This window comes from Pteropus alecto, unplaced genomic scaffold (genome assembly GCF_000325575.1).
Source record: "Pteropus alecto unplaced genomic scaffold, ASM32557v1 scaffold21, whole genome shotgun sequence".
Lineage (NCBI taxonomy): Eukaryota > Metazoa > Chordata > Mammalia > Chiroptera > Pteropodidae > Pteropus > Pteropus alecto.
In genome coordinates this window covers 4,928,527-4,953,361 of record NW_006436282.1, presented here as the reverse complement: position 1 = coordinate 4,953,361, position 24,835 = coordinate 4,928,527, and the positions used below count along the sequence as shown (strand labels likewise).

Genomic DNA, 24,835 nt, shown 5'->3' with positions numbered 1-24,835 from the left:
TTTACCACAGAAGACCAAATAGGTATGACACAAAACTGGATATGCACTTTGACCAAATTATTTGAAAACAAATCTATTGGAAATAAAATTGGATTAAAATACGCTATACTTGTGAGGGACGCTCATAGAATAGAACAAAAGCAGGAAAAAGGTGGAAATCTGAGAAAGAGACTAGACTATATTATACTTTCATAAAAATAAACATTAAAGCATTTCCTAGTTATGGAACATACCAAAATATTTTCTATTAGAAGAGTGTTGAGTATAAACAGTGTTTTGCCAAGTTTCATGTTTTGAAGTTGAGTAAAAGAGTGATCTAGACATTGAGAAAACTCATTAAATTAGTAATTTAACTGACATTATCTTGTTGGAAGAAAACAATATTCCACTAAGTTTATTGCTTTAAAGGAATCCTAAGAAACTTTTACTCTTATCACAATGTCAATAAATAGGCAAAAAATTTACATGTAAAATTGTTTTCATGGAGTTCATTTGCTAAAGGAAAGTTTGACCCCTATGTGGTTAATTAGGATCATTTCCTTAACAATGAATCTGTTGACTTTGACGTTAGGATAACCTGGGAAGACTGGCCATTACTGAGAACATACTCCCTCCTCTTCCACCTATAATCATTGCACTTTGAGACTGATATTTAAAGTGATTTACCATTAATTTTATTCCACAGGGATCTCCAGGACTATATGGACCAAAGGGACCCAGAGGACTTCAGGTAAGGAGAGTAAAACCAAATCTAAGTCTAGAATAGAATCACATAAAGAGCTTTTAAAAATCCTTACGCCCACTTGCAGAGTCACTAGAAGCTCCAACTTTCAGTTATAGATGCCTTAGATATATTTTTTAAAAAGTTGTTCATTTAAAATCTTCCAAAAAAGAGGTCCAGTATAGGAATAAGTTTGGAAACACAGGTTTTGAAAACAAACACCTCATTAATAAATGTTTGCTCTCAGCTTAAGTACCATGTCAGAAGCTGCGTATTTGAGACAAGAAATTTTTATTTCATTCCATTTGTCAATCCCACATTACCACAATTTAACTGAGCTGTATAGTCTGACTTCTAACTCTAGGATATCCAGGGACCCTAATGAATAATTCATTCCTGATGGGCCTTTTGTACACAGAACTAATTCCTGGTTTTCATCTTGGAGCAGGGCATTAGTGGACTTCCGGGGGATCCAGGCCCGAAGGGATTTCAAGGCAATAAGGTAATCATATCCTTGGGTTAAAGACAGGCAGAATGCCTTTCCCCAGGTGAGCTATGGTAACAGTATTTTATTTAGGCAGAAGTCAATGGACTCTCTGAAGAAGTATCTTTAGAAATACATAGTAACCTACAGGTCTATACATAGAATCATGTTCATGTACATGCAGAAAGTCAGTGGCATAGCTTTACATTTATTATATTATTCAAAGGGGCATTATTAAATGTAAACTATTATCAGAATTTTTGCAGTGTTTCTTACTCTGCCCTGTAGTCATTATATGGCTCACTAGAAACTGGTAAGTAGCAAAAAGTAACTCAATTTAAATGACTATTTCGCACAAGTACTGCCAACCCAATAATCAGTTTATAAGGGAAGAGAATTTACAACATAACAGCAGAAATCAAGCTTTTCTTTTCTAACAGGGGTACAATCTCAATGATCATTACCATGCTTGTAAAGTCATTCCACGGATAACAAGGCAAGACAAAAGGGAGGGGCTGAGTAAGAGCCAAATAAAAACAAAAGATGCTATAAGAAGAATCTTGAAAAGACCTTCTTTAAGGCTTTGTTTTCCAACAAGAGTGGCCATTAATTTGCTAAAAACTAGCCTTTTAATCCCTTTGTAATTCTTCTCAATGCTTAGTAAATTTCACAGATATAGTAAATATCCAGTTGAATTAGTGACTGGAGATCTGTGGAATTTATAGCGGTAATAACAGCAGAAAGTGCTATCCCCAACGGACCCTAGATAAAGCCGATATTTTAAAAGTGCTATTAAATTTAAGTTGTGGGGAGTAGCTGGACTACTTGAATGTTCTTTTTCTAGAGGAAAGGGAGTGACAAGTATAGTATTTTTAATGAGATAAAGACGATGTGTGATTTCCCAGGACACTTTTAATTGGCAAATTAAAATAGAATGGGCTTCTCAGTGGGAGTGTGCTTAAGCTTCATCTGGAAAAAAGTGTCTTTTGCAGTCCTTGCCTGTGATTAATTTTCTCTGGGGAAAGGAAATGGCTCTTTGAATACTGAGTAGGTTTTACAAATTTGCTTTGTAGGTAAAATACTGCAACAAGAAAAAAAAATGTTTTGACAGTTGTGCTTATTTCTAGGGTTCCTTGTATACCTAGGATGATAGTTCTATGTCTGTGGAAAAGACACTTAAATTCAGGGATCAGGGTTGGAGTTGTTTGAGCCATAAAGAGATATTAAAAATCACACTGGCCAGAAATTTTTATTTCAGAAAATGAGAAACGAAATCTGGAGATGAAATGGCTTGCCCGAGGCAGAGGCAGAGGCAGCCTCATCAGCTCTGGAGGGCATCTGAGGTGCTGGGCTGAAAGCTGGGCATATGGCTTTGGGAGATGGTTGGTGGCAGTCCATAAAAAGATGGCATTAGGTTTTTCTTTTTAAATAAATTTATTTCAACAAAATTTAGCTTTTAATTTCAACAATGCATTAATTCTTAGAAAAAATAATGAGTCAAGTGTTTTTGAGAGGCTCTAATTTTCTGAGAAAATAACACTTCGTGCTTGACTTTCACAACCTCGTAAGAGGAGTCATTGTTCCAAAAGTATTCAAGGACTCTGTCAGCTTTCCAAGGGCCTCTCTTGAGAAAAGATTTCTTAAATTGTGGTAAAAGATACATAACATAAGATTACCACTTCGATGTTAATCACTAAATTCTCTGCCAGGTGAACACACAGAGTTCATTGTCAATTGACAAGATGTCAATTTCTAGAGCATGTTTGAAGCTGTTGGAAGGGAGGGAGGCGGGAATGAGTATCTCTTATTCCCTCTAGTTACATTTGTGGTTTAAAGTCACAAATTTAGTGGTCTTTTAATTCTGACTTGAGACTAGGATTAATTTCTACTTCTTTGGATCTGTCAACCAGAGATGCATATCACATTGATCATTAATTTTTTTCTAAAAAAGGTATACATTTATTAGCGTATTATCTTAAAAGTCAGATTTCAGGGGATGGTTTCATTTTGCATTCCAGAATGTACTTCTAAATCTTAAAGACTTAATACACTTAAAGACTGAATAAAATTTCCTCAATCTGAAAGTAATGTTTTCTGGTGACATTTCTTTTTATCCATTACCATTTTATTACATAATGTTTTTAAGAAATTATTATTGCAATTTGTGTGAAAACAATCTCTACAATCCAGTAATTTTGTATTTTCTAATGGACACAGGATTATTTTTTTAAAAACTTCTATAATAATAGATAACACATTTCTTATATGTATACTATGTACAGATACAGTTCTAAATACTCATTTAAAACAATATCACCTTTCAAGGCACAATCTTTTCTAACTCCATGGTACAGATTAGTAGGCTACTAAGGCACAGAAAATTTAAGCAATGGCTCCAAGTCTATACAGCTACTGAAGGACAGAGTGAGGTTTCAAACCCAGCTAGTCTGCTTTTAACCACCATGATACATTCATCCCCATAGGATAGTTGCTCAATTTCCTGGATAGCAACCTGAGATAAATGCATTTCTTTTGGACAGTATGGAAATCGCACCTGTCTCTACTTTCAGTGTACTATGGCTGGAAACAACAGTCTGTTGAGAGGTGCATTTCGACCTAGTTTTAATGGTCATCTGGAAATGCAGAAAAAGAAGGAAAGGAATTGCATAGGGAAAAAATAAACCAATAGAATGCTTTTTCAAATGTTTTGTTTCTTACAAAAACTTAAAACAGAAACCTTTCGACTTGTAACATTTGGGAAGATTCCCTGAGAGTTTCTAGATGGGGCTTGCCTCTGCTTTAAGTTTGTAAATGGTTTCTCTCATGAGCTACAACCCTGTTTTGTTGCTCCAGTGGTTGGATTTTCTTCATCAAAGGGTTTGCAGTAAAGGTGGCCAACGAACTAAAGAGAAAAAATAGGATGTGCTAAATCAAGGAAAAATGTGATTCTGGCCCTGTTTCAAAAATCACATGTGTCATTAATATTTTCCATGTGTAAAGTAGCTCCTATTATCTGAATACCCTTGTTGCCTTAGAAACAAAACACGGATGTCCCTCGCAATGAAGCCTTGGTTCTCAGGGCACCTCAGCCTCTCTCAGGCATGAGGGGAAGGTGGTGGCATGCGTAAGGAGGACATCCCGCAAATCTCTGAATCAATTAGAATTATGATCAGGCAAGTGCCTAAGAAGCCTTCTCCCTAGTGCTGAAATGAGCATTGTGCTCTTTCTGAGTAAAAACCCTGAGGGCCTAGGAACCCTACTCCAGCTTCCAAAGGCTGCAGTGGTGGTTCAGGTTGCAGTCACAGTTGGCCATAGAATGGGCCCTCTCATAACTGGAAAGAACGGCTCAAGATTGGCAGGCCTTTCAAATCACAGAGGACAAATTACCAAAATTAGATTTGAAGAAATAAACACCGAATGCTAGGTGATTTTCCCCATTTCTTGATGTTTTTCTGAAGTTATTTCTGAAGGATATTGCTTCCTCAAATCTCATGCAAATCTGCTCTTTCCAAGACCCTCTTTGTGCTCCTGGAAGGAGGAACTACTTATTGTGGATTGACCAGAAAACAGCTTGTGACACGTTGAAGTATCTAAAGCTAGAGCTTCAGTGCTAGGGCCAAAGGGCACTAGGAAATAGTCCAGATGCATTTTCCTAAGTTAAAGTACCACACATTAATCCTCAATTTAAAAATATCTTAATATTATATATTAATTTGTCTCAATAAATTGCCTCTCTCCTTCTAACCTCTTCCATTGTTTTACTCTAGGATGTTCACACATTTTCTGCAAGATTTACCACACCCTAAGTGTTTTCTTTTTGTGCTACACTCAAGTGTAGGAAACCCAAAGTCCTTTGGCATATGAGACTTGATCTTACCTTACATTCAGTTTATCTTCTGAGATGTTAAGAAAATCCATATAGAAATGTCACCAGTCTGGGTCAGTTTAATAAACTGGATATGATTCAAGGTAAATATTCTCCAATGAATCAAACATTCGTCATCCATTGAAAATGAAGAAAGGACCTAGTATTAATGAAAAAAACAGAACTTCTGTTTCAAGAGGAGTAGTGAGAGAAAATTAGGCACTTAGACCACATCAAAGTTCTGTAGCACACACCATCACCATAATTCTTAAACACCCTATTCCTCCTTATCTAACTTTGTCTAACTGCCATTTTTCTCCATCCCTTATTTTGAGGTTCCCAAGCACAGTAGATATTTTTCAAGTTGTCACTATTTTTATGAAGAATTTAAGTAAGAGCTAAATATACAGATCCTAAAATTAAAACTATAAGCCTAGTAAACAACCCTATACAACATCTTGTTTCCTTCAAAATGCTCTATGAAAAGAGGTCAATTTTTAAAAGAAGGCTGGCCATCAACCTTTGACATAGCTACCAGGAGTGCATATGCAGATGATTTTCGTAGCTGGCAGTGTGCTAATCAAGTTTCGTTTTAGCTTTCATATGTTATGCCTTTAAACGTTCCTAGCCTTCTCTCAGACATGCACCTCTGGTGGGAGAATTGAATAGAACTCTGTGGGCCCATCACTTAAAAAAAAAAAAATCTAAAGCAGAAGATCCAGCAACAATGGGTCAGGAACACACAATCACATTTAAGAGAGAAAAAAAATTATCATATGCACACTCACACATTTAAGATAAGCAAAATATAAGTATTTGTTGATTGAATGAATAACTGAATAACTGAATGAGTGAAAGGTGTTAAATGAAATGAGTTGTCAACAGTAGCATACTGCAGACTGGTCAAACAGGTAGGAGCCTAAGAAGTCTCTTAGTTTGTCAATTTTGAGGTTATTGGAAACCTTTGAGAAAGCAGTTTCAATAGAAAAATTAGGGAGATGACAATGGATTGTGGAAGAAATCAGAGCGAAGGGTACAGTAGTTGGGAATTTTTACCATTTTTCTGAGATATTTGGATAATAAAGAGAAACAGGACAGTGTTGACATAACTCATCAAAAGCTTCTTGTGCAGTAAATAATCTAATGTGTTTATAATTTTACTTCTCATAATGGCATGAAGCCTTGGGACTTAATTTTTTTTTAGTTTCATTTTTATAACTTAGAGTCTCATGTTTTTTTTTTAATGTTAATATTTTCACTAGAACAGAAAAAATCATTAGCAAAGACTTAATAGTTTAAAAATTACATTTCTATTTTGGTCATTATTTAAATATTTGATTTTACTCAAAGTTAGCTTAGTAACTTTAGCTGGTCAACCTATTAAACATAACTAATACTTCAACTGTGGTTTGAGAGTATTTCAATACCACAGATATGAACAACATGAAGAATTTTAAACTTTCTCCTTATTTCAGTTCTCACACAACTCAAAAACTTAGTAATCTCCTAACATCATGATGTGGCTTTCAACTACCAGAAAAAAACCATGATTTGTAATAAAATATAATTCTTTATAACTCAGCGAGAAGTAAATCAGGTGAAATATATATAGACGCCAACAATTCCTAGTACAGAATAATTAATCAAACAAATCTTGTTTTTTTTTTAGGTTCACAGCTCTCTTAACGGAATGACTATATTTTTGACTTCATATAAAGTATTTTAAGTACAGGGTACTGGAACTCGTTAGCTTTTCCAATTATCCAAAAACAATAATGGACCTTCTGGTTCTGGCAGGCCAACAACTTTGAACAAGGTTGTGACTGCTTTGTGTATAGAGGTGCAACAGGAAAAATTTCTTTACAACTTTAATTATAAATATCTGTTTAATGAAAACTCAGAGCAAACTTGCCAAGCTATGTGAATGTTTTTCCTCTAGAGATGTCAAAGTCTAAATGCTATTTCTGTCCTTGGCTAATTAAAGGGAAAGAATCATTAGTAATCCAGCGATTCTTGTTGTGGAAAGGGCTTTGACCTACACGCACATCTGCCCGCCAGGACTCTAAATGAGCTTATTAACTCACTTGACATGAGACAACTGATAGTGACAACTTGAAGTGGCAGAAAATGTGGGATGTCAGCCAATGGCTTCAAGGTAGATGATTTTCATTCCCAAATATCTGACGCATGTGGTTCTCAGCAGATGGATCTATGATTTGCGAAGGAGAAGTGTGTGTGTGTGTGTGTGTGTGTGTGTGTGCAGGGACCGCTAAGGTGAAAACTCTGATGGATCAAGAAACCCAACATGCTGCCAACATTTCCCACAAAGGTACCGAGTCTAACCTACATGCCCAATCAAGCTGGGCCTAATGTGGAATAGAATTAGTTACTGCAATGTCTTCGGAGGGATGTCAGAATTTTAAAAAATAATTATATCAATGTCCTTAATTCAAGTAAGGTACAACAGCACATTGCAACATGGAAAATTAAGTTTATTCCAAGCTAAGGTAAAATATACATAAGATTTATCATTTTAACTATGTGTAAGTATACAATTCAGCAGTATTAAATATATTCGCAATGTTGTATAATCATCATCACTATCTATACCCATAACTTTTCATCCCCTAATATAAACATTGTACATTTTAAACAACAACTCTCCTCATTTCCTCCTGTCTCCAGTCTCAAGGTAAGTTTTTAAGAAACATATTACACTGTCATATGAACCTATCAGTTTTCTCTTATAAACTGATGTTTTTGTTCTCAGATTTGTGGAGAGGGTTCACTTTGAATGTTCTCCAGTAACTTATTTTGTGCTGGAGGCATCCAATGTCCACCAGAGCTGTGATTCTTAAAAGCTCTGATGAGCTGTTGACTAGTCCTTCCTTTTATGGAAAATTACACACAATTTTTTAGATTTTATAATATATGATGAAATATGACTTTCCAATTAGATTGAGCCATGTGAATTGCCATTTTTATAGGTTGACATGGTTGAATATTGTCAATTTCATGTGGTTTAACCTAATAGCATTAAAAAAACAAGTTAAGAATTACTGATGTTTGGTACAATACAGTAATTTTCATTATATTCTTCACCAATTCTTTATTATTATAGAGTTTTTTTCTTATTTGTAAAAAATAAGTAGGTGGAGTGATATTCAAAAATATTGTAAATGGGTATTTGAAATAATGATGGTTCCAAACTAAGTGCAGTTGGTTAACAACTGGTTTATTTGTAGAATTACAGAGTATGATCACAGTATTGTCAATCATAATTTATATTACCTTTACCACTAACTCAGTTACAACACTGATTCAGGCAAACTTTATGTGCCTGAAATGGCATGTGAGTCAGCTTGTATAAGTGTATTTCCTCTTGGCTTATATTTTACTTGAGAGAGTCTTGGTCTTCATATGATGGATCTACAACTATAGGTAGATTGTAACTATCTGACTTTTGTGTTTTTCATCCTATGATAAAGATATGAATTTAGCCTGCAATCACATGATTTCTGAAATACTTAAGAAAAGAACTGAAAAGGCCAAGAGGCTGTTTGCATGGTGATTAAAGGACTGGCTCTAACACCAGACTGCTGGAATTTAAATCCAGCTCTCTATTCTATTAGCTTTGTGACAGGCAAGTTACTTTTCCTCCTCATGCTTCAATTTCCTCATCTATGTAATAGGTTAAGAATAGTACCTCCCTGTTAAAGTTGTTTTGAGAATTATATGAGTTAACATACGTAAAACATTTAGAATAGCTCCTGTAACAATAAGTGCCATATATATTGGCAATAATTATTAAGCAGTTAAGGATTTTGACAACCCTTCTTTTATTAACATAGAACTGATGTGTTTTCTAAAAATAAACCTCTTATTACATAACACTTCCTCTGAAACAAGAGAAATTAGGGGCTAAAAATATGGCTTGATTTAGTAAGTATTTGATAAATATTAGTCCCCCCTTTTCCTTCTTTCAAAAAAAAGACCCTTTCTTGACTTTTCTCCCAAGTCTTGTATATAGTCATCACTTCCCTGGGTTTCAACTAAGAATGTATCTAGGCCATACTTGAATCATTTGGTGCCGACAAAATGTTTATCCATTATTTTCTTTCATTTGAAAACTATGAGAATATTTGTCGTAAACTTAAGATATTAAAGTCGGTGCTATACATATCTGGAAAATAATAAATAGAAATTGCTAAAACATCCTAATGTTAAGAAGAGCACAAGATATGATTAAAATGTTCATAATTTTATTATTCAAGAAATGGTAAGGTCCTCAAAAATTTCCTAGAGTCTTGAACAACAATTCATTATTTATTACCTTTGAGAAAGGAAAAATGTTGACTTCGGTTAGATTCAGTGTCTGGAAATAAGAGTGTGGGTTTTCTCTAGATGAACTTTCTATACAGCGTAACCTTAGGCCATCTATTGGAATTTCATGACTCAGCTGAAAAAAGAAAAACAAAAGATTACTTGTATCTGGGTAAGTTTGTAAGAGAAACTATGTAATAGTACTTGATACCATGCAATTTATATACAGTTGCTCAATTTGTATGAAGTTGCTTTTATATACAGCAAACCAGGTGGACACCAGAGGTGCATTCCCAGACTCCTAACTCCACTAGCTTAGACCAGATTTCCTGTTTTATTCACCTCCAGCAGCTCGCATAGCACCTGATCCCTAGTTGCTGCTCAGTAAATGCTGCTTGGATGGTTGAGTGAATAATATCAATTAGCTGAGCACTGAGAATGCAAAGCTGAGCAAAATCACACAATATCCTTCCCACAGTCTAGGGAGAGACATATTAATAAAATGCAAAGTTGCAATTACAATGAGTGCTCAGAAAAAAAGAAAATGGTGCTATCAGTGTCTCAAGAACAGGGATTTCACCAGACTGGGGAAACGCTTCCTGAAGCCCTACTGTTCAAAATAATATCTGAAGGATAAATAAAGATTGATTAGGAAACTAGGGAGGTAAGAATAGCCTAGATGGATAGAATAGCATGTACAAAGATTCTGTTGCAGAGGGAACGTGGCAAGTACAAGGAACTGAACAAAGACCAATGCTGGTAGGGTGGTGGGTGAAGAAATAACTGATGACAGATGGGACTAGAAATGCGACAGGACCATACTGTGTAGGGACTCACAAGCCCTGTAAGGAGCTCTGTCTTTATCCTAAGAGCAAGGGGAAAGGCTTTAAAGAATTTTATTTAGATTAAAATTAAAATTAAAAAATTGTTCTGGCAGCAATGAGGGGGAATAAATTGGAGTGTGCTAGAATGGATGCATGTGGGGTACTAAGAACTTTGTGGTAGTGTGAGCAGGAGATATTAACTTGGCGTAGACTGTAGAGGCATCGCAGAGGATCCGAGGAGTGGATGGATTTAAGAGATATTTAGAAGGCATATTGAGAGATGTTGGTGATACATTGCATATATTGGGCAAGGTGTGAGAGATATCAAGAATAACTCCTAGGTTCTGGCTTGACACATGGAGGGGTTGTGGTGCCCTTCACTGAGATAGAGAATGCTGGAAGATGATCGGTCTGCAGGTGGAAGATTATGAGTATGTCTTTGAAAATGATGAGTTCCTTTTAAAATTATCTTTTTCCTGCATTCTTTTATACTTTTTTCAGCTTCCTTTTCTTTTTCTCAGCCACCGCCTTCCCCAACTTCCCACGAGACGTCTGTGTTTTTCCACTCCCAACCAATTTAAGTGTTGGTACTCTCCATGGTTCTGACCTGAGCCTCCAGCCTCTTTAATCACTCTAAATCTGTGCTGTTCAATGCGATAGCCATATGTAGCTACTGGGCATTTGAAATGTAGCTCATCCAAATTAAGATATGCCATAAGTGTTAAATGCACACAGGATTTCAAAGACATAGCATTAAAAATAATTTTAAAATAAAATTATTAATAAGATTTTTATATTGATTATATGTTGAAATGGTAATATTTTGGATATACTGGGTTAAGTAAAATATATTATTACTTTCTTAATGTGGTTACTAGAAAATTTAAAATTACATCTGTGGCTCACTGTATATTTTCAGTGGACAGCACTGCTCCAGACAGTGACCCTATTATCACCTCATTCTTGTCTGTTTGAGCCCACAGAACTGCTTACCATTTCCAGAACATTTCAAATCATTTTATGTCTCATACACTTTCCTTTTCTTGAAGTTTGTTGCTCTTTTTAACTACTAGATTAGATATGATTTCTAGTTCTTTATTCAGAGCAAATATCTCCACTGCTATAGAAAACTTTCCCGATTCCTTAATTTAGAATTAAACATTTCTGTCTTGGAGTGTTACGTGCTCTGTTAATATCTTTATTACAGCTAATCCACATAGTCGTATTTTGTTTTATATTTGTTTATCTCTCTAGCCAGATTTTGAGTGTCTGAAAAGTGCAGGTGTATGATGATATATGTCTGTAATTATGTAACCGTGTACTTGGTATCAGGTTGGTGTTCAATGACAGTCTGTGGAAAACAATTGAATCTACACATATTAAACAGCCACCATGTGTCTGACTGGTTATGACTTAGGTGTTTTACAGACAATATCTTGAATCCTCTCAGCAATCCTGTAAGGTAGATATAATTGTCTTCATTTTGCATATGAGGATCTTGCAAAAGCTTAAACTCTTAGTAGATTGTAGAGCTAGGATTCAACTAGAGTGAATGACTCCAGAGCTATATTTTTTTCCCTGTGATTTCATACATGCTAAAAAATGGATTAAAAAGTGGAGATTATATTCCTACATCAAAAAATGGGAAAAAATAGCTATTTCCTAAGATTGTTAGATTAAATGAGATAATATATATAAAGTGTTCAGGGCAGTACTTGGAAATAGTTGGTTTAATTAAACGTTGGCTTCCTGCAATCTTGAGGCCCATAGCATAGAGGTCCTTAATTTTGGAGGAGGACAAATTAACCTAACCTTTGTGATTTCCCTATACATGCTCACTCACATTCACACTTGTACTGAAGTAGAGAAATAATAAGTAGTATCTGAGCATTCAATGTGCGTGTGTGTGTGTGTGTGTGTGTGTATGTGTGTGTGTGTGTGTGTGTGTGTATTGATGAGAACTGGGTCAGGAATAATAGCAGAAAAGGAGTAAAGTCTGGAGTCTTATGCTGCCTTGGAAAATTCCCAGAAAATCATTCTGAGTAGAGTGCTGACTCTTCTCTTCTTGTTCTGTCTTACCCAGCTATGGTATTTTACCATCAGGAACACTTTCTTTACCAATGCAGGAATCTTTGTAGGAAAGAGAAAGCAGAAATGTGAAAGGGTAAACGTTAATCGTAGATCAATACTGGTCTGCAGGTCCTATGTTGAGATACTAGTCTCCTGAGAAATAAACTTAAGCAAGTGAAATGTGAAGATATGTTGCTATGGGGCTGTGTTCAGATAAGAGAAAGTGATACTTCTGTAAGCTTCATATTCCCATATTTTCCCTGAAAAAGCAATATTAAGAAATCTCTCAGTTGCTACTGGTACTTAACCAAGGCTGAAAGGAGCTCCTGAGCTCAAAATTAAGACTTTTAGTTTTCCTCTTGATTCTTCTGGTTTAAACATTTCAAGGTAATGACCAAACCAATGTCCCTGTGTACTGTCAGAGGAAACTTTCTTAAAACTGCGTGCTCTTTTTAGACCAAATACACAGATAAATAGTAAGTAGAGTTTCCACTGCTTAAAAAAACTCAAAATGTCCTCCAAATGTATAATATGTACTATATAATATCATCTGTATATCGCATACATATATGTATATATGTGTATATATATAACATTTAAAAGTCTTCTGATCCATTTCTACCAAACTACAGATAAAAGGGACAGGGGATGAATAGAATAAGGGAATTTAAGGGAGTTTAAATATACCATTAAACTATAATAATAATTATTATTATTATTATTAGTTTAATGGTATGTTTACCTCTCAGATTAGTCCATTGAATTAAGGAGAGCAGTCTTAAACTTCTCTGTATTTACTTCATTACCCTCCACATAGCAAGTACTTGATGTTCATTTGAGTAATGGAAACAGTCATCTACATGCAGTGTAACCCACAAAGATATTCCAACTTGAGTGGAGAGCACAAGAAGTTGTAAGGAAAAGGTTCTTTGAAGTGAAAACTTGGACTCTTTAGGAAACTGAATATTCTCCAGCACTTAAACCAAATTTTGAGATTAAGAATACAGCTTCAAATTTAGGGAGAAATTTTACACCTGATTTTATATTGAGAGAAATTTCATGGCCAAGAATATGTACCAAGAAATAATGGTAATGTCCTGGCTGCTCCAGAAAATTTAATGTATATAGAAAAATAAACACAATCTTGAATTTTAAAGGGAAAAAATTCAAGTTGATTTACCTGCCAGATTGACTTGTACTCAAAAGGATGAACAGAAAGTACTTTTAAGTTCAATCCACTCAAACACCAAAGCACCATAAACACTCACAATTAAGTGATTTTGAGGTAACCTCCCTGGGACTCAGGTTTCTTACCTGTGAAATGCAGGCATTTGAGTGCAATGCCCTCATTCAGCTCTATAATGCCTGAAATCTGTGATGGGCCTGCCGCACTGTAGACAGTGTTAATTGAAAATGTTTCTGACTTTCGGTACAGACATCTTGACTAATAGTGACTTACATCATAAGAACTCTTTTTGTTGAGCAAAAAGAGTATTTGAAAGTAGATAGTCCATGATAAAATTGGTAGCTCAATGAAATTGTCCAGGAACCAGACTCTTTTAAATTTTTTCTGCATCATCTTTTTCAACTGTTGGCATTCATCCAAGAGGTTGTTATCTTATGGCTACAAGATAGTTATCATAGCTCAAAGCAGGAGAGAAGGGGCAGAGGGAAAGGTCTCTCTTTGCATCCAGTAAAGTCTTCATATCTCATTTGTTAAAACTTGGCCAAAGGACCAACCTAGACTAATCAGTGGCAAAGGGAGAGGAGAACCTGGACTTGCATTAGTCCAATTATCATTTGTTCCATACTCCTGACGGCAAAGAAGAGCTGCCCATGACTTAAACAGATCAGAGTTCTCTAACAGCAGGGAAGGAAACAGGGAAGAGGATGGTCATTGGGTAGAAAACAAAATGTGTCTGCCAGAAGCACTTAATAAAAGTTTGTTGAATGAACACATGAGGGCTGCATTATGACTTTCATGGATCCTAAATACTTTGCCTTTGTGGGTCCCTTACTCCAAAATATATATATGTGTATATTTGTCTTTATATCTACTCAGATGTGAAATACTGTTTTTAATATATATATGTTATATCTACTCAGATGTGAAATACTGTTTCTATATCAGCTCAGATGTGAAATACTGTTAAATTAAAAGGGAAACTTTTTGTCAACCCTAAATACTGTTGCTGCTGCACCTGGTGGATAATTCCATACTAGGTCTATGTTGTTCTTCTAACTGGATTATAAACACTTGTGTGCAGTGAGAGTGTACTAGTTTCATTGTTTCCCATTAAAGCCTCCACTGCATCCTTATGCATCTAAAAGCTGCTCAACAAATATTACTGAGCTGACCTAACATATCACTATTTCTTCCTCTAGGGTGAACCAGGTCCTCCTGGTTCTTATGGTCCTCCGGGAGTCCCTGGTATTGGACAGCAAGGTATTAAGGTAAAGATACTTGTTTCTTTGACTACTGATGATTATTGAACTTATTGTAGGGGCTAGAAGAGCTGTGATTTGAACTCTGCTCAGCCTTACTCTCATAAATACAAGGAGGCTGCTTGCAGAAGTTACTTACAGTCTGGATGCTTGGACACTGAATTGCCCTGGTCATGAGCAGTTACTACAAGAATAATAAATATACTTTTTTATTTGGTTGGAAGGAAAAATTTGTTTGTTTCCAAATACCCACCCTCTTGCCAATGTATATCTAGTTCTGTTGAGTTTTCATGAACTTTGAATGTTAACATGTAAAATGTTATTGGGACATGAAACATCTTAACATGTCGACTATCATCTGCTCACATTAAATAAGCCCACAGGGGCAGAAACCAGAAGAACTGTGACACTGAAAAGTAAATGCTGACAGAAAGGTTTGTAGGGAATTAGAAAGGACTGGAACACCCAATACCCTGGGGTGCTGTGCATCACGCAGGATGTCACAGAGAAGAACTGCTTATTTTAAATGGCTTTCTATGTTGTTGGGACAATAAGACTTTGATGCAGGACTAAAACAGAGCAGTATAAAACAGTGTACTTCGAATGTACTCAAATGTCACCATGGATGACATTTAGACAATGAGCACATTGAGACTTCGGGGAATGTGGAGTTTATATTGGCAGAGTTATTAGGGTTCTGAAGGATAGCAAGTGTGAAGTAGAACCGAAAGAAAAGGTGAAATGGGTGGGGTGGGGATGAGGAAAGGGCGGCATTCTAGGATGGTGGTGAGGGAAGGAAACAGCATGAGCATTGTTCGCTTGGTCATCTCAGTTACCAGAATGAATGACACACAGTTCATCCTGTCAATTACTACACAACAGTTTCTGAAAGCTGAGAGTGCCATATTGCATTCAGACAAGAAGGGATGATGAACATTTTAGGGTAATTTGTTTACTTAAATTCAAGCCACTTCTCTTCTAGAATTTTTTTATCTTTATGAATGTGAAAAGTTTGGCTGTTCTGCTACGTATCTTTGTTGAAATCTCCAGAGTATTTTGTTATATCTTTATTCTTTACTTAAAAGCTCAAACTTTCATTCAATTATTTTTTCTCTTAGGGGGAAAGAGGCCAAGAAGGAAGAATAGGGGCTCCAGGACCAATTGGTGTTGGTGAGCCAGGCCAGCCAGTAAGTAGCAAGAAATTCTAATGAAATAAAAAAGGACAAATATAGTTCTTATGTGCTCCTTCTGGTTAGAATAAATGGTTAAATTAATCCATGTTGTATCTTTTTGGATAACAAAAGACAATAAATATGCGAGGGCCAGATTCAAGTGTCATTTTTCATAATACTTTAAAACAGAGACACATACACACAAACATGCACACGCGCGTGCGCGCGCACACACACACACACACGGTATGTATAACTGGCTCTCTGTTACTGTAATCTTGTACAAGATTAATCAGCTTGTCCAAGAATAAAAGAACTCTCATGTGTCAAAATTTCTTAGGAGACAGAAGATCTGGGTTCAAGCCTAATAGCTGTAATTTGTAGTTCATTTTTCTATAACCACGAGAAATTCACTGACAATGAGGACTTTGCTCATTATCTAATTCGTGAGTATATTCTAAAGCTAGTACTGATAATGGTAGACAGGTAATACCTGTGTTATTTGCATTTTCTATCTTCTGTAGCTTTGAAGTTTCCTATTATTGGAGAAGGAAAAAAATATTTCTATCAAAAGAGATCTGGAGATAAAATGAATAAAACATAATTCTCGTAGTATAAGAATCTTCTCAACTTTTCAAGTAATCATTCTCCTAGGAAAGAATAGTAACTGACTCACTGGGGTACAAATAAAAATATAGGTAGTCTCCCAATTTGGTTTTGTAGCACATAGTTCCTTATGAATAAATAAAAACAGAAATGTGCTTTCTTGCTGTACTCCGAGAGTGAAATGGGAGCATACTATTTGAGAGTTAGGCTTTTCGCTAATGTCTGGATACACTAATTCAAAAAAGAAAGCATCATATGGAGGGAAGCCACACTAGACTAATTACCTCAAGATCAGTGATTGGATCCCAGTTTCCAATAACTAGATAGTGCTCTTAAAGGTGAACCGCTGAGACAGAAGAAAACGAACTCCCTTGCGGACACTGCTGGTTCTTCACTGGAAAGGCTGGAAACTAGAAAACTAAAGGGACATCATCCAGAAAGACTCAAGCCCAGATATATGGCTCTGTGTCTCGGGAGTACAGCAGAGAATTTGGGAAGTTTTTAACAGGAATAAACAAGAATCTTTTCACAGTGCTCTGAATAAGGGGGAATAAAAATGAGCCAGATAACTAACTAACTAACTAACTAACTAACTAACTAACTAACTAACTAACTAACTAAAAAATATAGAGAAGATAAACAAATCTTAACATTTTGCTACACTTGCTTCAGATTTTCTTAAGAGGACATAAAATATTATGAATACAGAAGACATAATCTCTTTCAGAAAATAGAAGAGGAAGAAATACTTTCCAACTTATTTTATGAGGCTAGTTTTTCCAATACCAAAAACAAGACAGTGATGATCCCTGAGAAGAAAACTAGAGAACAATATTCCTCATCACTATAGACATAAAACTCCTTAACAAAATATTAGCAAATAGCCATATGTAAAAAGAATTAAACAGCATGACAAATTGGAGTTCATTCCATAAATGCAAGGCTGATTTAATAATTGAAAACCAATCGATGTAATGCGAAAAGAGAAAGATCAGAGTCATATAAAAAAAAATAGAAAAGCATTTAACAAAATTCAAAATCCTCATAAACCCTGATAAAAACTCTCAGAAACTAGAAATAAAGTGGAAACTTCTTCAACTTAAAAAACAAACAAACAAACAAACAAATGAAAAAACCCTACAGCTAACATTATACTTAATGGTGAAAGATTGGATACTTTCCTCTAAGATCAAAAATAAGACAAGGATTTCTGCTCTCACCAATCTTATTTAATGTAGTACTAGAAGTTCTAGCCAGCACAATAAGGCAAGAAAAAGAAATAAAAGGCATAGAGATCAAAAAGAAGAAATAAAGCTTGTCCCTATTTGCAGATGACATAATGACCTTCATAGAAAATCCCAAGAAATCTATAAAAAGCCTAGAACTAACAGCTGAGTTCAGTAAGGTAATAGGATGCAAGCTCAACATACAATATCTATTTTACTTCTATGTTCTAGCAACAAATACAGAAACTATAATCTTTAATTATATGATTATCGCTAGTTTTGTACGGGTCTGAAAGATGACTGATTCGTAAAAAATAAATTGGTTCAAGGGCTCAGGGTAATCTGTTTTTTTGTGCAAGGTTATTCAGAGTGCTACTGGTAAAAAATTACATACTGAAGTAGAACTATAATTATTTTGAGGCTAAAAATAAAGTATGTGGCACTGTTTGAATATTATAGACAATTTTTATTTTTAATATATTATCTTTAATACTTGCAATGTACATTAAAACCATTTTATTGATTATTCACACTTTTTAGATTATTAAAGAAAGTAAGATAATGGATACTCATATTTTATCTTGTTAATGTCTCAAATAAAGCATTTCACTGATCGGTCTGTGTTAACTGATAATCAGGTGCCTCAATTATATTTTTTTATTAGAAGTTTTCATTAGACACCAAATAAGTATGTTACAGTTGTAATTGATTCTCATGGCCTATGTAAAGGACACTGAGTTCTTTATAGAAGCATTTCTGTCTTTAAAAAATGATCTGTTAGTACCATCTTAATAAATTGAAACTATAGTTCATCTAATCCAAGGAGCTGCTCTTTCTCTTCTCTGGTTAACAATCTTCTATCCTGACTGCTCACTCAGAAAACTGGAGAATATACTGATGGTATGGAATATTATTCTGACAGTTTACAGTAACTAAACCTTGGCTCTCTATTTTTTAAAAAATGCCCTTAAGTGATTACTCATGAGCATTAACTCTGTTCTCAGCATCTTGGAACACATGGCTCTTACAAGCCTCCATTATTTTCACTTTCACCTTAGCTGATGTATTCTAGAAATGCAGAGACGGAAAGAAGATTCGGTTTATTCGTGCAATGTGCCTCTTTCCACATTGCTTAATATAAACCATTCTCTATATTCTTTGTAAAAACTTCCATAAAAAGATATTTTTAGCAACTGCAGGACTCAAGTAAAATAAGTTTGATAGTGATAACGATATTTGTTGAGTGTTTGATATGAAAGAGCTTTAAATCTATCTGACTTTACATTATATTGAGGTTGAGGTAGGTACCATAATTCTGATGAGGATGCTGAGCTTTAGAAAGATTGAAGGTCACACTGCTAATACTATATGGCAGAGCTAGGACTTGAACCTCAGTCCAAATGGCACACAAATCAACTTTTAATTATTGTGCAAAATTATAAACACCATGAGACAGGGAGCAGGTCTGTCTTTTCTTAGAACATAGCAAAGACATCTATGGCCATACCACCCTGAACACACACAATCTTGTCTGATCTCGGAAGAACCTAGCAGAAAGCCTTGAACCTACTAGGTATTTGGAACATATTTGTTGAATAAATGCAAAAAAAAAAAAAAAAAAGAATCAGCTTGAAAATGGACTTCTTTGCATTTAATGTAAGTTACATTATTTTTATTTGTCACATCATTGGGGAAGAAGACAATTTGTCAATATTGTTTTGTTAGAGTGTGTGATGTTTGTTAAGCACTGTCTGTTTAGTCTGCAATCTAGTTTTCATGTTTATGTTTATTTTTCCCCTAGTTAACTGCTCTAACATTAGAGTAAACTGTCATGAAGATTAATGCTTTGATTAAGGTCTCGGACAGTTAAAAGCTAGGTTTCCCATAAACATTGCAATTTAAATTAAATAATAGCTTTAAAAAAAATAAATGTACTAAATTGGCTAGGCATAAATACTAATGAAGATTGCCTTTTAAAATATACAATGTCAGGGAAAGGCCAAAAAAGTTAAATACTGAGATATAGTTCTTGTAAATTTTCTTGTAAGCTTCCAGTTGTAATCTGTAATCTCTTTTTTTTTTTTTTAACAGATCCATAATTATGATCTATCACTGATTAGCATAATGCTCCATCCTAGTTCTGCTACCAGGCTTGAGTAGGAAGCATCTCTTAAATTACTCTGGGTTATTGCGCATTGAGCCATCATTCAGAGTGTCTGCAGTCTGCTGGCTTTGGAGCTTCTGAGCAAATCAGCAGATTTTGTTATGTCATAGGTTTACTTCCCTAGCAAGTGAGCCCTAATTGTCTTTTTAGTTTTATTCAAGGAAAAACTCCAGTTTGTTCTTCTAAAATTCTTGTTGTTAGTCCTTTTTCTACTTTTTGGCCTTCTGGCCAAGAAACACAAGAGGGAAAATTTGTAGCCTTTTAAAATACCTTGCTGTTATCCTTTATTTTTTTAGTTAGTACATTTCCTGCCACTCCACTTCAAAGCCTGAGACTGCATTGTTTTTCTTTCCTTATGTGAGAAGTTCTCACCTTTCCTAGTGCCTTTCTGAGCAAGTTACATGGACTTCTTAATTTTAATCATCGAGATTGAAAATCATGTTTCCCCTTAATGATTCTATCAAGATTTCTATTTATGCTTAAACTTCCAATGGAGTAAAATAGTGTTTTTTTAAATTCTGTTCTTAGTTTTCATTTTTTAAATTATTTTTCATTTACAGATGACATACAATATTATATTTCAACTAGTTCTTAAAAGATTTCAAGTTTGAATCCAATTTTATTAAGATACAAATTAAAATACATGTAAACAGAATTCAGTGTTTTAAAACAGCTGTGCAGTGATTTCTTCATAGGACTCTCCTCATAATTAAATTACTAAATCACTTTGCATCCTTCTCCAGGGCACACTGTCCCAGAGTTTTACTCTTTCCTCATAGAATTTATTTCTTAATTCGTATTCTGCAGCATCAGTTAATTTCTATTTTTCTCTAATTTGAGGACACCGGAATAGAACATCTTATGCCAAGTGGAATGAACATTTAATACAATGGGAATATTACTCTTCACAACTCTGTGATTCTACTGATCAGTATGAAGCTTAATCAAAAGATTCTTGCTAACTAGGACTATATCATTGCCATGCCTACGTGAACTAAAATATAACTATTTTCCTTCTTCTCCTTCCCTCTTCTCTCTGCCCTCTACCCTCCTTCCATTCTTCCTTCTCTCCTCCTGCTCCTCATTCTCTCTTATCCTAACCAGGGTCTCCGTGGTCCTGAGGGAGCACCAGGAGAAAGGGGCTTACCTGGAGAAGGATTTCCAGGACCAAAGGTAACAATACCTTCTGTACTAAGAAAAAGTGTTTCATTTTCATAGTCGTAAATTACAAATTTTTAAAAAATGTGTCTTAGACAATTATCAAAAGTGAAATATTTTCTTATCTTCACTCTATTAAATGAGAGAATATGTAAATTTCCCCTTAACCTGAAACTATAGGAAAATTTGCAATTATAAATAAGTAATTAAAACTTATATTTTATTGCATATGAAATTAGAAAAATCTCTTAAAGTAGTTTGTGGCCATTAAAGCCACGGTGATAGATAGAATCTTTATACCCAGAAGTTAAGTTATTGAGTGTAGCTATGACAAAGCTTTACTCAGATTTATTTTGTGAAACAGAGACAAGAAGTAGTCTTATAAATCAATTTGTAATAGTATTGACATTAGTATAATAAAAAAGGAAATATGGATGGGAGGAGGGAACTGGAATTACCTTATTACCACAAGGAGCACAATGTTATGAAAGACCTTTTACTTGGCAATTGAGAATTTAAATGTTTCTATCTCTTCCCACATATAGTTCTTAGAGCTCAAGTTCCTTTAGACCAGGAATTGGCAAACTTTTTCTGTAAATGGCTGGACAGTAAATATTTTAGGCTTTGTAAACCACATGGCATCTTTTGCAACTATTTAACTCTGCTGTTGTAGCATGAAAGCAGCCATAAACAATGTAGTATAAATAAATGAGTGTGGCTGTGTTTCAATAAAGTATTTTTAAAAAAGCAGTCAATGGGCTGGATTTGGCCAATGGGCTATAGATTGCTGATCCCTGGTCTAGACTGTTACTCAATATCTATGGTACATTTGCCAAAGGCCACACAGGAAATGATTTTCCAAAATACTTTGATCTGTGTCAGCAAAATTTCAGAGTAAGTAAGGATACGTTTTGGAGTCCTTTGTCCTTTTTTAAAATCTTTCCCCCAAACAGACACACGTGCATACACACACACTGCCCAGAGAAGTCCATGCTCTTTTATAAGTGTCTAAGACCTTCCACTTCAGTCATTCAGTCAGGTAACTAAGATATTCTCAGTATGGCCTCACACTCTAAAATTGCCTCTTCTTAGCATCTTCTATCATGATCAATATTCAATGATCTATGAGAAACCTGAATATTAACTAGAGAGAAATTAATTAGGTAAAACAAATAATTCATACCACATTGTGAGTGACTGCTGGGTTGAATTTTAAGAAAGGCCTTTTTTAACAAATTTTAATTTGATGTAATAAATGGAAATAACATGTTCAATAAAGGTGATATTATTAATGCCCTTGACTAACAAAAGTGTCACTGTCAGAAGACAGAGGCCAGCAATTTGGCATGACGCTTTAGAAAATTTTATAATATACAGTTTCGTGAATTTTTGGACAGGGGGAGGGTGCATAGAGTAAATTTCTATTTATGTGTAGCCTAAAAATATCTGAAAAATTCAAATAGCCATAAGTATTTCTCTTTTCAATCTGTGGGGTTTTAAGATGAATAAATAAGTGAGAAATGAATAAGTGAAACACTAAGAAGCATATTGCAGGGCATGTCTTAGTGACAAGTTCAACTGTGTGATATAATGCTACACTCCTGTTGATGATAACCCACAGCACAGCATTGCCCTCTATCTCATCAAAGAAAGAACACACTATATTCAGTGTTGTTTTCGGGTCGACTTTATGCAATTATACACTGTGGTAGCGCCAGAATATTTCACTCCCCAACAAGCAGGCCCAAAGGGAGTTTTCTTTTTGTGCTACTTGGGTTTGCTTTGTAATGATGTAGGGCTGACGTGAAGTTATCATATAGAGAAGCAAAGGTATATTTTTCTGTTTCCTAGGTTCCTTGAAAATGTCCTTTGATTTTACTCTCCATTCAAATGAATTCATGAAATGAATGCTATTTCTGATCGCTTATATATATTTTTTCATATAAAAGCACAAATTGTTACGACTTCATTGATATGACATTATGACCAGAGCTATTCACGTGGGTCATGTGACTATATCCAAGAATATTTTATGTTAATTCTTTTAAAACTAAATTTTCAGTGAATGTTCATAAATTCTGATATAAAACATTTAATATTCAATCCTAGCAAGTAGTAGTTTGTATACTAATGTCAGACACGAATTTGCATTGTGTGATGGATCCAGTTGCAGTAATGTAAAAGAAATGAAAGATTGATTCAGTCAGTTGTGCTATATGATTGATTAGGTCCCCCATATCCAGATATTTCTGATTATATTGAGAATAGAGCTCTATTTCAACTTAGTGATGCTGCATATGTGTTCTGCTTGGACAGAGTCCTTCCTGTTTAAGAGTGTTAAGATACAAATCTTGGAGTTACAAATCTTGGAATCAGTAAGAACTACCCATTTGCAGTGAGCAGTGAATTTAGTTGCTTTGAATGCTTTGACTGTTTTAAAATCTTGATTTCTGTAGTACACTGATATTCCTCCCATATACTTTCAGGGTGAAAAAGGTTCTGAAGGACCAATTGGTCCACAAGGATTACAAGGCCTGTCAATCAAAGGGGACAAGGTACTGTGTATAAAAGATGCCAATAAAATTATTTTTAAGTTTTTCTTTATGGATGTACATTTATGAACCGTATACAACTCGACAGCCATACCACACAGGTGTCCAGTTAATTATAATGCAAGTATATATAAGATATATTATTATGTAGGATGAATTATGATCTAGAAAATCCCATTATGTGTATTTACAGTAATGTCTCATTTATTTGGGTTCTGACTTCCAATCTTATCATCAGCCAAGAAGATTTGAAGCTAAACGTTAGCAAAAGAGACCTCTACTTAATAAAAATAGCTGTTAAAAATGTACTGACTTGACTTTATTACAGCAGTATATAGCCATCCATAGGCTTTTGCTAAAAACTATTACCTTAAAATGGGGCTAAAATAAGAAAATTCATTTAAGAAAACTAGTTTTGATGCCCTTCAGCAAAGACCAACAGGAATCAGCCTGTAGTCGAACAAATTTAGGTTTATTGACTCATCGCAGCAAGGGAGACCATATACCATGGGGAACTGATCACAGCTCAGTAAGTAGATAAAAGATTTTTTCTATGATTTGGACTTGTATAGGTGATTTGGCGAAGTGTCTCAGAAAATACAAATTGGCTCTGGATTGGATGCTATCAGGAAGTGGGGTCATTTTAAGACTGGCTATTTTAATGAATCTTATCTAACAGGTGGGAAAAATGGAGCCAGGCTTATTTGTAACTGGTAAAGAAGTAGCAGTTACTCATTTTAGCCAGTATTGGGGAATGTTTGATCTTTCTTTTAAGGGAGGGGTGTAGACATTGTTTTCTGGTTTTGTCTGAGCTCAGACATGACTATGAGAGGTCTTGCTTTTGTCTTGGTTCACTGTACAGAATGGCCATATCTGATACTGGTATTCTGTAAAATTGTTTATGTTCAACACCATGGCCAACTTGCCACTGATTTCTTCTTTTTCACTAGTTCCTTTTTTTTTTTAAAATACCTGCGGATTATAACCAGATTATACCCAGATTAGAAGTAGGGATAAGGCCAGTGATAGTAGCTACTGGAGGTCCTAAATACCAGTGAGAAGGGACAACTGCCAGAGGGGAGGGAATATAAGAAATGAAATATGCAAAATATACAGATGTATCAAGTTGGAGTAATTACATGTCAATTTCAAAGCATATATATATATATACATATATATATGTATATATATATGTAGGTGTACACAAATATCATTATTCTAGCAT

General features: G+C 34.9%; 1 protein-coding gene across 1 annotated transcript in view; it reads left to right on the top strand.

Annotated features, from left to right (window-relative positions):
- Positions 1-24,835, top strand: part of COL28A1 (collagen type XXVIII alpha 1 chain) — a 130,070-nt gene that overhangs the window by 21,145 nt on the left and 84,090 nt on the right. The window contains exons 9-14 of the mRNA XM_025046936.1: positions 686-730; positions 1,170-1,223; positions 14,673-14,741; positions 15,851-15,919; positions 21,005-21,073; positions 23,545-23,613. Coding sequence (XP_024902704.1) covers positions 686-730; positions 1,170-1,223; positions 14,673-14,741; positions 15,851-15,919; positions 21,005-21,073; positions 23,545-23,613 — 375 coding nt within the window. The remainder of the gene's footprint in view (positions 1-685; positions 731-1,169; positions 1,224-14,672; positions 14,742-15,850; positions 15,920-21,004; positions 21,074-23,544; positions 23,614-24,835) is intronic.